This window comes from Seriola dumerili, unplaced genomic scaffold (assembly GCF_002260705.1).
Source record: "Seriola dumerili isolate Sdu_G_001 unplaced genomic scaffold, Sdu_1.0 BDQW01001731.1, whole genome shotgun sequence".
NCBI lineage: Eukaryota > Metazoa > Chordata > Actinopteri > Carangiformes > Carangidae > Seriola > Seriola dumerili.
Genome location: NW_019175986.1, coordinates 19,477 through 34,916, shown reverse-complemented (window position 1 = coordinate 34,916; position 15,440 = coordinate 19,477). Strand labels below are relative to the sequence as shown.

At 39.4% G+C, this 15,440-nt stretch overlaps 1 protein-coding gene across 1 annotated transcript; it reads left to right on the top strand.

Moving 5' to 3' along the window:
- The first annotated feature begins 6,040 nt into the window (after nt 1–6,040).
- Nucleotides 6,041–12,241, top strand: LOC111238892 (G-protein coupled receptor 4-like). Its single transcript, XM_022768609.1, has 2 exons — nt 6,041–6,361; nt 9,279–12,241. The coding sequence occupies exon 2, from the start codon at nt 9,321–9,323 to the stop codon at nt 10,362–10,364; it is 1,044 nt and encodes a 347-aa protein (XP_022624330.1). The 5' UTR covers nt 6,041–6,361; nt 9,279–9,320; the 3' UTR covers nt 10,365–12,241.
- The last annotated feature ends 3,199 nt before the right edge of the window (nt 12,242–15,440 follow it).

Genomic DNA, 15,440 nt, shown 5'->3' with positions numbered 1-15,440 from the left:
AGATGGATTTATGTATGCATATGAACACACACACACACACACACAAGCACATACACACATACAAAAAAAAAAATTTCTCTTAGCTGTCAAAGGACAAAGACAATTTTTTACACATTACACCTCACAGACCAAGTGGCACTCAAGAGGACCCTGTGGCTACAGAGACGAAGAGACTGAATTGTTTTCCATTCTGTGATGAGCACACTTTAGCTTGCTACTCTAGTTGAAAGTGCACCCTTGGTACTCCTACACTACATCCATCATCATTGCCAAAACAATGACTAATGATATATTCTTTCTCTCTTTCAGTCTCCTTTTATTTCTTTCAGTTGTAGGCAGGTTTGTCACCTTCGCATCAGCAAGACTTCTCCAGGCCGCTGGCCTTGCAGTTGACAAGAAGCAACAGAGACCCTTTCACACCACGGACAGACTTGTACCTGGCGCCAGCAGTTGAGACTCTATTTAACTTCATCCAATTCAAAAAGAAATGTTCATCTAATTCGCCAGGAGGGGAGGATGACTTGACAAATTTAATCTGAGTGATGACCTTGAGAGATGAAAGGCGCTTCTCAAATTAAAATATACCTATGCTTTCAGCTACCATAGCAACTGGTTTCATGGATGGCAGCATTTTTGATATACATAAACACAAAGATAAGAAAGTGTACACTCAACAAATTGGAGCAAATTTGTTCAGTCAAAATCTAATCAGTGATCAGACTGCTTTGCCATTTCATGTCACTTCAGTCATTCCTTTATCGGCTTGTTTCTGTCCATTTTTGGAGCAGTGATCTGTGGCGGTTGTAGACAAACAAAAAGCGATAAAGAACAGAGCTATGTGTTGTTTCTTGGGCACACATGAAAGCTGTCAGTGTGTGGTGATATGGGTTGGGAGCCATGTAAAGTTAGGCAAAAGGATAACATGCTGCGTTGTGGAATAGCTTCATTAACATGCTTGACAATACACTTACTACACAAATCATTTATTGGGATGGCTTAAATAAATTTCTCTAAATGACCATTAGATTCTCTAATGACCAATAGTTATTCTCTAAATTTAGTTTATAGTATATATTTAGAAATAAGTTGCCTTGTAATTGTAGTTATTTTAGGTCTCTGCTAAGAACATAACGTGTTCTTAAGCACACTTACCATCCCGGGCAATATGCCACCCTGAACCAGACCACTGACCAGAGCTCAGTCTCAGGTCTGTTTGTGTTCACTTAAGATCTGGCATCCTGCCTTTGGTTGTGGAAACTAGACGCTTTTTATTTAGCCCCAGAGGAGGACAGGAAATGTCTGAAAATGAAATGCATTTTAAATTCTACTGTCCTTTTTATCATAATCTCTGAGTTAAACTTTGTTTGAAAATGTCTGCAGGGCATCCCAGTCATGGTTGATATGACGGATGAATGTCGATTACAGTACATGTTTATATATAAGACATGTGACATAGCTCAGTTTTTGGTAGATACTTGTCATTAACGTACAAGAGTGTTGTATATTTATATAGTTCAGTTTATATCTGGTATAATGAGTGTGACACATGTTCATAGTACTATGTGTTGGCTAGTTTTCTCTTGCCTCTAAAGTTATTGTAAGAAGTGTACTGTGAAACCATGTTCACATGATTAAGTTGCCTTCTCCTCAAGTGAACTGTGTCGCTCTATATACACCACCTGTCTTTCTCCTTTGCTCCCGTGATAATTTCTACGGGTTCTAGAGGTCATCGAACAATAAAACGTAACTATGGGTTGTAAAAAGTGCTTGCTAATTTTTTACGAGAGTACAGTCCCCAAACTGTTAGTTAGGAGCACATTTGTTGGGGACTGTTTTGAGCAGCTGATTAATATACATTTGTTGCTTTTGTGTATTTTTCACTGGAGAAACGTGTATGTGGGATTGACTCAAAAAATTAATATGCATGCAACATGTCACCCAATAATCAATGATATGCTTTTAACAGGACTCAATGGCTATATCAGGCTTTGGCTATACAGATAGTAGCTTTTAGATTATTGTTGGTTGTGGTTGACAATAATAAATATCACCACAATTATCCTGTAAGATCCAAAAAATGTGCTTAGAGTCGAAATAATAATTTTGAGGTTTTATTGAATTAATGTGGCTTTCAGGCAGAATGAGCTACAGATTACTTTTTTCCATTGCCAGTGTTTTGTCATTGAAACCTCTGAGACCTCCCAGTGCTCATTTCTTGTCAGCTTGAGTGGAGCCTAGTGTTTAGTTCTATAGCTCTGCTTGGGATGAGAAGACACACACACACACACACACACACACACACACACACACACACACACACACACACACACACACACACACACACACACACAAAGCCTATTGATTATAGCTAGCAGGAGCAATTCAGTTTTGAGTTTTGTCTTGGGGTTGTTGAGAAGTTGAGAATCTGTATAAATTACGTCTGTGGAAGAAAATGATGGTTTCATCAAAATTCAATTGGTTGTGTGCTCAAGAGTTTATTACCCAAGAATTCTTATCATTTAGCTAAGGTGACATCACAACGAGTAGTACAGATAGCCTACTCCTATAATAAATACAATCAGCAGTTATATGTCACCTAAAATATAGCAGTGTTTCTTATCTTAATTTGTTTGTCAAAGAAAAATGTGTCGTCATTAATAGACTAAAATCTCTAAGCTCTGTACCACTCATGAAATTCTTCTGTTACATTATGTAACATTTTGTTACAGGAAAGCAAGATTAATGGTGTGTTAATAACATTGCCAAGAAAAACTCTCCATGTATTAATTCCCGAAATCTAGAATGTGACTTAAGTAAACAAGGTTTTACTTATTGCCATTATCAGTACCAGCCCAGCAATCCTGCTTCCTGAGATGACTATCAACTGAAACGCTGTCGGTGATCATACAAAACAGAAACCTCCTGCGGTGGGAATGTTTAGGCTGTAATTGTGTAACATGATCACAAAGTCTGAATGCACTCTCCTCATCAGCTGTTGTGACTGCACAAGAAATGACCTACAGTTTGGCCATCAAGCACATTAAAGGGCTATGCCAGCTGCTAAGGTTGCCCTTGCACTCAGGCATAATGCATTTCAAAGGAAATAACTCAGCAATGTAAAACAATTTGGAAAATTACAGAAAATTGCTGAGCTATTCCGGTTGTCAGGCCAATGCAAAACCAAAAGGGTACAGCACAACTTGTTTTACACCAGTCTGTTTTTGCAATGATCAAATTCCAACTTTGTGAAAAAAAAAAAAAATAACTTATCACCATAGTTTATGTCAAAAAGGTTTGTTAAAGGATAAGACACTATCATTGTCAATTCTACAAAAATCATTTCCCTACAAATTTCCAAAGTAAAGACCAAGCAAGTATTAAAAATCAGTTTGTCGGATCACTTATGAAATAAACACACAGACATAGTAAAAGGTTAAGTGTGTCATTTAACCATTCCATCCCATCATATTCGTCTTCAATTGGTTTGTAAAATGATATTCATTCTCTTGATTGTTACTTCTCTCCTCGTGGCACCCTGTAGTTTCAAAGTGAGATGACTGCAATGACATCACTTCTCAAAACTATGTAAACAGGTTGTTGTTGTCGTTGTGGCTCTGTGTTTCACTGAGGGAGGTCAAGCATTAAGTGAGGAAGGTGTTGCTAGAAAACAAACAAAAATGCACATTGTTTTGTTGTAGCAATAGCAAAGTAGCAAAGGATGTCATTTTTAACTTCACGCTGAGGAAAGAAGGAAGCGAAGATGACAGTGGTAACATTCACAGGCTACGCCATTCTAGAAATGTCAGCACGCACTTCACATCTCTTGAACATGGAGCTATCATAAAAAAATTTCCACCCACCATTTATGCTTTTAAAATGTCAGGCCCTGTCATGTGAGGGGCTATTCTTAGAAGAAGAAGGTGCAGCACAGTGAACATAACCTGAGACCACAGAACACAATGACAGATAAAACTGCCAGTGAGCGAATGACTTTATGTCAATACTGTTGAAGTATCGCCATAAATGGAAATGGTTGTATAAAAGGATGTAATTATAATGTATTATTGTACACAACATAACAAGCATTAATGTACCTTTTATTGGAAGTGCAAGCTCTTTGCAATGACAGACATGCAATGCAGGCTTTACTCCAGAAATGATAATGTCTGCACCGTATGTATACTGTATATCAATCATCCTAAAGTGCTCCTGCTTCCTGTTTAAGTCATGCTTATGTCGTCATTTGGAGTAGAGCATGTCTACCTTCAGGCTGCAAGTTCAGTGGCTAAAAGGCTTTTGCGGTCTGAATCAAAATGAGAAGCTATCTTCCACGTTGGTAAACTTTTTCTTAGTTTTAGTTTTAGTTTTAGAGATGTTGCACTAGAAAGGCCCCCGCTTTGGGAAAACAGCCACTTGATATGACCAACACAGACTGCTGAAGCTTCATATGCAAACAGGACTGTGGATTCTCCCATCCATCTCTTACACTAGTTACGTGCTGGGAAAGGATCTGGTTATGGCCGGTATGCTGGAAGAATTGTTACAGCTGCTGATAACTCTTGAAATGTACACAGGGCCTTTGACTAATGTTTTGACATAGACTTAACCTTTCAGTTAAAGTTAAAGTTATTAAATTGCTTTTGGAAAAATAATAAGAAATCACAAGTCACAGTGACAGGTAGCCTAGATTCAGCGTCATCTTGGCAGAAACGCTCAGTGCACAAGTTTGCACAAGTTGCTCCACCTTTGATTCATACTGTTCCCAGAACGTAGGAATGGATTTAATACTCCTCATAAAGTTCTGTAGAAACCTTTGATTATCACATTGAAATAAAAAAGGCGTCTGACTACTAAAGACAAGAGAAATGCTTTAAAAAATGATAAACATGCTGTCACTAAAGCACCACCCTCTTCTTTTAATGAAGCTTAGTTTAATGAAGCTTTGTCCTATACTTTGCACAGCCTCACCCACTTATCACATATGATTTATTTATTTACTTTTTGTCTTCTTACTCTGTAGAGCCTTGGGTACCCTGAAAGGTGCTATAGTAGAAGAAGTTATTATTATTATTATTATTATTATTATTATTATTATTGTTATTATGACATCATGAAGGGGGCATTCTCTCTAACTCTCACATCTCTCACTTTTCCTCTCTTGTTTTGCACATGGAAAATGAGTCTTTCCTGATTGAAATACTGGCTAAACTGAGCTGTCAGCTAAACTACCACATTTACCAACATCCTTCCTTTGCATGTTCATCAGATGTATAATGAATCTCAATTCTGAAACACTCGCTTGGCCTCTATGGGCAGGGAGAAAGGGTCATGGATGATGAGTGTTCAGGCTAGTATTAAACTCCCTTTTAGGTGATTTTACCATAAGTTTCATTTCCAAAAAATATTTGGCATTTCCTTTTTCTTATCTACCCTCTTCTCTCACTGCTATTTGTATAGCTGACCTCAGTTATGCCTTCTTGCTCATAGGAAATCATTGCTGATTTACATGTTTACTCGTGTTTACGTTCATAAAACATGAAAAGACCTGTGGATAGCACGCAGACGCAGGGTTGTTCTGGGTATGATGCTGACTCTGAGAACCCCGTGGTTCATGCCGCTTCCTGGAGAGTTAGGCTCATCACTGTAGGTGATGAGCCTAACTCTGTGTTAAAGGAATTCAGACAAAGCGAGAAAGATGATGAAGAAAGAGCATTTTCAAATAATTGACAATGGCTCAGTTCCACTATACACTTACACCTGTCATGTAAAGATTAATGTGAAAGTAAGATAGGGAAATCACATGTGTGGCTGCCTGCCCACAGAAATACAGTTTCCTTTACGCACAAAGCTCACTTTTTTTTTACTCTCATTCACTTCTGCATCATGTCTGTTTTATCACAGTCTTGTGTTTCTCCCCACCCATGAAACCTACTTCCTCCTTGCACGTGTGCAAAGGCAAACCTCCCTCCTCCTACATGTGTCTTCCCCTTTTTTGTACTTCATCTCATCCTTTCTCCACACTCCCTGCTGACATTTCAACTGTGGCTGTCTACGGCAAATCATCTCATCTCAGAGCAAAGACAAATCAGATAGAACACAGGAAGAAAAACACCCTGCACTGTCTAGCTATTGTATTGGCTGATAATTGTCTAGTGCAGTTATTTTCTGAGAGCGCCATGTGGTACTGTAGTGGTTTTGGCTGCGTGTCAGCAGCTCTGAAGAGTCTCCTCTGAAGCTCGTGCTCTGACCTCCTGGAAGAACGCTTCCAAACCTGAAACAGCTCTGGAATGTGTCTGAAACTCTTTGCCCAGTGGACAGCGTTCTTTTACAGTCAAGACACACCTCTTCCCAAAAACAACAGGTGAGGTCACTCTTGATTACAAATCTGGATGTAGGATGTCTGGAAATGATACTATACTTTGAACACTTCAAAAAGTGACAGCGAAAAGGGTAAAAATGTGAGGCATTCTTCCTTGTTTTTAATGTTCTGCAAGCAGGGTGTTGAAGGTAGGTTATCAATTTGTTTTGAAATCTCACTTTCTTTGCTAGTTTTCTTTTCGTCCCCATTGGACTGCTGTCAAGGGAAAGACGGCATGCTCGAGGCTGTGTGAGTCCGTGTTGCAGAAATAATTAGGCTGGAAATGTTGATTCTCTGCAGGTTTGAATGTTTTCTGTGGTTCTCCCAGCGGTGGTCACCACAGCAGGCTGGAGAGTGTAGCAGAGAAGTGCTTGACAAGAAGAAATAGTCCAAATTCACGGGAGTATACTGCACAGGTGGACTCTGACACTTTTGGAATGCAGCTTTGGTATTAGGGAAGGAAACTATGAAACATAAAATAAAATCAATCTCAAGCTCAATGTTGTTTGGAAAATGAGGTTTGGCAGACAGCACATTCTCTCTCTTGGCATAAAAGGTTGAAGTTTTTCTTTTAAAGCAGCACTGGTGACAGGCTGTGTAATAACAACTCAGCTTAGTTCATCTTATAATAGTAACAATCGCATAGTTGGCTCAGATGGACTGAAACTCGGACTAGCTGTGTAAAGCAGGCCTGCATTAGTAGTGAGGGATAAAATAAAATACTTTACACGTGAAAAAGACATGAAAAGTTGAAAACCTGTAGGTTTGAAGAAAAACAAAGCAAGGGAGACGATAAATGCCAGTGAATGGAACAAACTCCTCACAGTTACAGGCCCTTTGTTGATAGAAGGGAAAGACCGATGTGTGGTTAGTCATAGCAGTCAGACTGATGACTAAACAGCAGCCAGTGAATGATTTTAGAAAAGCTAGATTCATGAAAAAAAATTTCCGTCACTAAAGTGAAGGTAGTTTCCCATTGATTGAAAATTTTATGAATAATCCATTAAATCGAAACCATTTCCCCACACCCATGCAGGCGCACATTATCATTCTCTGAGGATGGCTTGACTCTAAATGGCTTCTCCATTATTGAGTTTGGACAGGACAGCCTATCTCTGTCCAGACGTTAATGGTATTAGATGCTTCCTGAGCCTATAAACACACCAGAGCCAACCCTGAGAGATAGAACAAAATGTACAGGGGGAAACAAATATCAACGGATGCCAAAGAGAGAGATGCCAATGAAATGTTTAATTTCCTATTGCTGAAATCTCAGTGATATAGAGAGACAGGAAATTGACAGGATAAAATCTACATAATAAAACTTAAAAAAAAAACTGATCACAGTAAAGAAAATGTTCCGTCAGACTCTCTTAGATAAAGAAAAGAGAAGTGCTGTATGAGAAGAGTAAAAATAGGTTACGCCTGATACTCTTTAAAGACAACACACTGGAAATATAATGAAATACCTATCACAATGACATAAAAGCAGCAAGTATAATTATGAATAAAATAAAGTTATTTATAGGAAAGTTTTATAATCTTTATTTCCTCATCCAAACCTGGATATATTAGGTTATATTAGGACATTAAATTTGAAAATCTAACAGGTTTCTCTCTGCATGCACGACATCAGCAAAATGTTGTGCCATAGGATAATCTAACTCTGATGGAATATTTATGTTCACTCAGTCTGTCTTGGGCATTCTCCTGGTTTCACTGAAAGTGCAACACCGTGAGCAATAGGCCATGTCCTCTGACTTTAAAAAAGCTATTGAGGCTCCGCAAAATAGCAATTCTATGTCGTCTTTGTAGGGATCCGCTTTAAGGAGTTTATTATTTCCCATTTTCTGGTGACATTTAGCTGTGCGGGCAGTGTTTTTTGGCCTTTCTGTGCCATTTCAGCACCAGAACATTTTGAACAGGAAGCAACACAGACTAATGTCTCTGATGTGTCTGCCTAACAGTCAGGAATCACACCCACAGATCTGTGACGAGCCGGGTCTGACCGTGCATCTTCAGTGTAAATCAGGGAAGGAATTAATCAGCTAATTCATATAGTGCATGAAGTTCACATTACTCATTCTTCAAGCCACAGTCAACATTGAATTCCCTGTTGTCTGGGAGTGACGCTTAAACCACCCAGCTCTGCTGATTACTGTTACATCAGACATTAAACTGGACTGTCAGCCAGTCTCTGTAAGGATACATATAAATTAACAGGTTGAGTCTGAGTCTTGTTTTGTCCCCACAGAATCACAAATGCTCATCGCTTAGATAAACTGGACTTAAGTTATAAAGCGCTGGTTACATTAAAATGCAAATGTTCACTTTGTCAGTTCAGTCGGTGCTGCCCCTGCCTGCCACTCTGATGTAGGTCAGTGAGTGCAACAATTTAACAAAAAGCAGCATTAATATAAAATAATGTGATCATCTCAGGGATCTGGGAGCAGAGGGTTCTACATATAATTCAAATGATATAAGGCATAAGCTCCTTATTGCCCTCAGTTTTTATAAAACTAGGACATTTATCAAAAAAAAATGCATGACATGTTTTCCTCAAACAGAGCAGTTGAGGCAATAAAGGGCGATTTTTTTTTGGCAATCCAAGCTCCTATTACAACTGTGGGTGCAAACTGTTATCATCAGGGAGTATGACTAAGCCTGTATCATCTCTAGGTGGGGGATTTCAACTCCAAATACCATATGCTCTACAGCCAAACTGCCTCATGTTCAGGCAATCACACAATTTTCTCTCTTGAGATCAATGAACCACAAAATATGATTAGCATTACAAAATATCCAGGCTGTGCTATGAATTTTAAGTTATCCTATGCATAAGTCCATGTTGCCCGTGTCACTTCTACTCATTTAAACTGACAAACTATAACTGTAAAACTTTTTTTTTTCATGCTTGCAGGTGAGTTTCTATCCAGCAAAGTGACAGATCAACAACAGAAAAATGAACGTCACAGTCACATCACCAGCGACAACCACAAACTCTACTATGTGTGTCAATATCGACGACAAGAGCCCCATCAGTGACTTACTGATGTCTGTTTACATCCTGGCTTTTATTTTTGGGTTGATCTTCAATGTCCTGACTCTGGGCCCTATTTGTCAACAAGTGCGGCGGCAAAACATTTTGGGCATCTTCCTGCTCAACCTGTCGCTGTCCGACATGCTTTTCCTCTTCACTATGCCCCTTTGGATCAATTATTACCGGCAGGACCACCACTGGAAGCTAGGTGTTCTGTCCTGCAGTGTAGCTGGCTTCTTCTACTACTCCAACATGTACATCAGCATCTTCTTGCTCTGCTGCATCTCTGTGGACCGCTGCCTGGTGGTCACGTACCCGCTCCGCTCCAAGACCCACCGTACATCACGCTACGCCTGGGCGCAGTGCGTCACTGTCTACGTTGTAGTGGTGGTGCTGCACATCATGGTGCTGTTCTATGACAATCTCAAAGATGCCCATGATGACAGGAAAGGCAACGACCGTTGTTATGAAACTTACCCCATGCAAAGACCCGTTGCCTTGTTCAACCTGATCAGAGTTGGCATCGGCTTCCTGCTGCCCCTGCTAGTGTTGGCGGTGAGCTACTGGAGGGTGCTGGCCACTGTGGGCCAGAGTCCCGGCCTGAGTGCACAGGCTAAGAGGAAAGTCCGCCTGCTGTCCTTTGGGGTGATTGGGATTTTCTCAATTTGCTTCGCTCCATATCACATTCTCCTGCTCATACGCTCACTAGTCTTCTATCACAGCGACAACACAACTTCTGGAGGAAACTACTGCGCGTTTGAACAAAATATGCACTTCTCCTTCTCATGCACGCTGGCGCTGTCCAGTCTGAACTGTGTGGTGGACCCTGTGCTGTATGTGCTGGTCAGTAACGGGGTCCAGGAGGAGGTGAAACTGTGCTGGAGGAGGCATAGAACGACACAGACAGAGGATTGTGCGCTAACTTCATACCACAGAGGAAAGCCAAATAGTAATAATTTAATATGAAACGTTAAGCAGTACATGAATGGACACGTATTCATATGGCTGTGTGTGTGTGTGTGTGTGTGTGTGTGTTGGTGTGTGTGTGTGTGTGTGTGTGTGTGTGTGTGTAAGTGCATAAACATGTTTATGCATAATACTGTAGCTGTTTAAAGTCATGTCTGCATCTCCAGCGTTAGCGAGTAAGTAGCAGGATTATTTACATCCCATAATCAAGGCTTTGTCAACATACACATTCCCATCTTTGTCTGTTTTCCTCCCTCATATCCTGCACAGTGTGGAGGAGGGGCTTGTATAACACGCATAGCTGTTATGAGATTGTAGTCCCACCAAGAGTTCTTCAGTGGCAGCCACTTCTGGTTTGTGTATGGACACCACTGGAGTTGAAGAGCCCTTCTGTTCTCCTTCCAAGCTATATAAGGATGTTGTGATTGTGATTGTGATTGTGTGACCATGGAATAGAAAAAAGTGTGTTAACTCTAAAGCATGCCATGAAAAGCATTTATTAGCATGACCATGTGTCCTCAGTGTCTCACCGTCAGTTAAACATGAATTTCCCCGAGGGAATAAATAAAGTATTTATCTATCTATCTATCTATCTATCTATCTATCTATCTATCTATCTATCTATCTATCTATCTATCTATCTATCTATCTATCTATCTATCTAAACATGTTCAGTGTAAGTTCAAATAAACCAGTGGTTTGATCAGGTGCTCTGGTTTTGGATTCTTAAGTCCATGCAGAAAACATCAGATGATCAATCTTGCAGTTGGCGTTTTAAATATCTTCACAGGGAGGCAAAAGCTTAGGAAATGATAAACTCATACATCTGAGCACTTAGCCATTACAGTCACACGCAAAGGTAATCATAAATCCAGATGTGTCAAGTGGGCAAAGGCTGCAATCAGTGTGTGTGTGTGTGTGTGTGTGTGTGTGAGAGAGGTAAAGAATGAGAGAAAGACAGTGAGGGAGAAAGTGAATCAACAACATTAAGACTCACTGCTGTTGTTTTGTGTTTTGTCCATCATTTATACAGAAGCTCTCTTGTGCATCAGTGCAGCTCTTTGCTGTGCACATCGATACATCACCAGCTGAGCACTTGGCATATAAGCAGAATGAACCCTGAGGTTTCTGAGGTAGTCAAGGCTTCTACATGCAGCTTCACTTCCTTTAAAAGCTTATAGAGCTGACCTCTTGCTCTATAGATGATATACAGTGTTGATATATGGAATTGCTGCCTGGATTATGTTCACTGACTGTTTTTTTCCAGTCCGCTGAATGAAAGATGTTGTCAGAGAGAACATTTTAGTACTTTTCTGATACTTTCATTTAAATATTCCCGTATTATGTTGATACAAACATAATCCAGGCAGCACTGTTCTTTCAAAACATATTTGTTTTTTCTAACTAGTTGAATATGACTTTGATTTTTAGGAGAAAAGGTTGTTGTTGTCACTGGGTGTTTGATACTTGGAGGATAAGGCTGGTGATATTTTATACTTTTCTTATTGTTAAGAAATCTCAATGAAAGACCAGTGAATAAAACTAACTAACTTGCCAAAGCCAGACCTGGCTGTGCCACAGACCACTATTTTTTGTCTAAAAACTATTCTAAAAAATACATCAATGAGTGACATGGTTACACTGAGGAACATTTTTCCTCATTAACACAAGCATCGTGTATTTGTGGTGGTAGTGATTGTAGTGGTGGTGGGGTCCCCTGCTCTTACCACACTGGGACCTGCTGCTTCTGCCTCTCCCTCAGCTGCCTCATTACCTGCATTACCATGCACCTCCCTCTTTCTCTCTTTCTGTTTGTCTTGGCGGAGTAGTTAATCGATTGTGGATGGCCTTGTTCTGACGGTTAAAAAACATACAAATAAAATGCCAAAATGAGTTGGCAAATATACTTGTGCAGTCGTTAATATACCTGGGCTGCCCGCCCAACTAGAGTCTATATGTGCAAAACCCTGTGTTGTTGAAAACTACAGTATCCAACTGTTTTAGGAAATGAATCAGCCTTTTAAAAATTTTAAAAACTAAAATTAGCTATTTGTAAGTTTTTTCTAATTGCTACATAGCCAACGTTAGCATAGCCTGTTTAAACAATTTATGTCTTCAGTAGGAGCAAATGGGCTACAGACAGTTTAGGGAAGTATTGAAAGATGGACTAATGCATTGTTGGTTTTGGTCCTCTCATGGAATTTGTTGACAAAATGGAAAATATGAAAATGAGTAATGCCAGATTTTAAAGGCAAGACACAGCTGTTGATGTTTCATCAGGTCAAGAGATACCTCTATTTCAGAGAGAGAAAGAGAGAGAGAGAGACAGAGACAGAGACAGAGAAGAGGAATAAGGAAGAGAAAAAAAAATATTTGTATGAATTCATGAAAGGTTCCCCAAAGATGTCCTACTCTCACCTTTTTGTTTCACCTCAACCCCCCCCTCCAGTCAGAGCTTGGGGCAATTTGAAGAAGCGCCACTCGAAAAAGTGAATTGACACCATACATATCTGCAAATGTTAAAATGCAGTCAAGTTTGAAAAGAATTACCCGAAGCAGCAGTCCATCATCCAGTGGCATTAGGCCCAAGATATTAGAGATCCATTTTCTCCAGACTCAGCTTTTAATGAGGTAAGTCAGGCTGTAGCCAGACTCCTTTGGAAATCAATATGTTTCATTGATTAGCTGTTCCGACTCATAGTCTCATAATGCAGTCTAGGTCTAAATGCATTATATAGACAAGCTATTCTTAGACTAGAAGTTATTTTAGCATTGAGTTGAGTATTGTGACACATACAAAACAGTACTTAGTAGATGGACCATTTTTCTTTTCCCTTCCCATATGCAATAAGCAATCATTTCTAATCCGTTAAGATTTCCATTGAACTGCTGCTCTCCTGCTGCTCACTGTGTTATTAAGTGTGTCTCTAATGAAACGGTGAGTCTTTATAATCAAACTCAATTTGTCCAAGGCTCAATGCATTTCTGAACCACAAACCCAAAGTGCTTTATCATTAGATTTAATATTTAATTAGCAACACAACAGGATATTTAATTTTCACTACTGTAACTAACAGACTTCAGTGCACATTTGTGTTTCTTGTGCAATAGCGGGGTTAGGGTTAGGGCTAACCCAACTCTGCACTTCCCTTCAACTCTAGGCAACAACCTCAAACATGAGGGGGAAGAATTTTAGAAACACATTTCAATATAATGCAGTCCAGTACAACACCACGACTAACACCACGACGACCTCAATAATAAACATATAGTTGAATTAATACCTTTGTGTCACCTTCTAAAGCTTTAACAAAAAGTGGCCAGCGCTTTGTGGCAGAGCTGTTGTACTGGATTGCGTGAGATTGTGTAGGTGTACCTAATAAAGTGGCCAGGGAGTGTTTAATTAATTTGCACTGCTCATCTGAACACACAAACAGGTAGATTCTTTTTACAGTTTATTTTTATTTATATCTTCTCAGAAACAAGTTCAGGCTGGCATTTGGGATGTGCAATACGTGATGTAGTGCAAAACAAAGACACTTAATATTTCCCACAGTGAGTTTCAATTCACAGACTATATCTATCAAAAATGACATTTTTTGTCTCCGGTTTTCACTTCATGTCACTGTGCTTGCACAACCGTGTATGTGCAACACATGAATTCATTTAAGGAAGGCATAACCACAATATTCTTCTTTTTCTCATCAAGTAACTCAAACACATAAAGAAACAGGGGAAGTGAAAAATACATTTTTTCTTACTAGTATACTGGTGTCACTTCATTGACTTCCCTATGGCAACTTGCCCCAGCCCATAATTTAAGGTGGTTACAGCAAATTCTGTCTGGTGGCCTGGTAGACAAGGAATTCTACATCCTCACTGTAAGGAGCTTAATTTGTTTATACAAACAGGCCCTAGCCAGATTCCACTCATTATTGTGTCAGTTGAAACATTCAAGTTTGCACATCAATTTTTCATAATACGAAGCAGATGAGGTGGTGCAGCCCTCAGCCTTATCCAAAAACAGAAGTGGCCATAAGAAATCTTCAAAGCTCTAACACCATTACATCTTGTTGTTTTAGTGCACTCTGGGGTTTGACTGCTTAATATAAAGGCATCATCTGCTTGTTACTGTGAGAGGCAGAAGAATAATACGGTAAGATTAGATTTTCACACCCACAGTGCAATCATTTATTTTTGATTGCACTGCATGAGTTTGCTCTTTGTTCATTTCTGTCCTTCGTATTTTCTGTAGTTCTCGAGAAGGTTGAAACAAATCTGCAGCAGGTTCCTTACTGTTTCATGTCATCACTCAGTGTTTTGACTGGCTGTCTTTGCCTGTAGAATGACAAAATTGCATTTTTGTGAACCATTCCTTTATTAACATTGGGCACTGAACAAATACAATATGCCATTACATTGAAATTCAAATAATTACAAACAGAGCAAATGATATTTCCCCAATGGAAGTGAAAGAGCTGGATATGATGCTGAGGAGTTTTTGTTATTTTAGTTGAAAGATTTCTGTTGCTTTTCCTTCTGGTTTGAAGTGAGCGGGGCTCATATGGTCCACGCAGCAATCAGGATGTAGCAAATATTAAAAGAAAATAGGATGACAGGTGTCGCTTTGTTTGCTCATATTATCATATCAAATCTGATCCAATCACAACAACAAATTCCTGATACAGCAAATTAGCTGAGTGTTAAATTCTTGATAAATAATAACTAAGGATGATTTCAAACGAAGCTGCATGGGTTTTAACATTGAACGAACATTGCTACCTGACGTTAGGGCATTTCAGGAAGGTTAAATTCACCTCTGAAACAAATGGCCTCCCTTCTAAAGAACAAACCTCTGCTTCTTGCAGACCCTTTCAGTAGGAGCAACAGGGTAAGCAATCTAATTGAGAAGGGCTGAATGCAGTTTCAAGTTTCACTTAGAGAGAAAAGCCAGGACATCATATATATATATATATATATACACACACACACACACACACACACACACACACACACACACACATATATATAATATATATATTATTATTATTATAACATAGTCCTTGTTTTAATCAT

What these genes read in the sequence shown, in the direction of transcription:
- LOC111238892 (XM_022768609.1), top strand. Translation starts at nt 9,321, where the DNA reads ATGAACGTCACAGTCACATCACCAGCGACAACCACAAACTCTACTATG.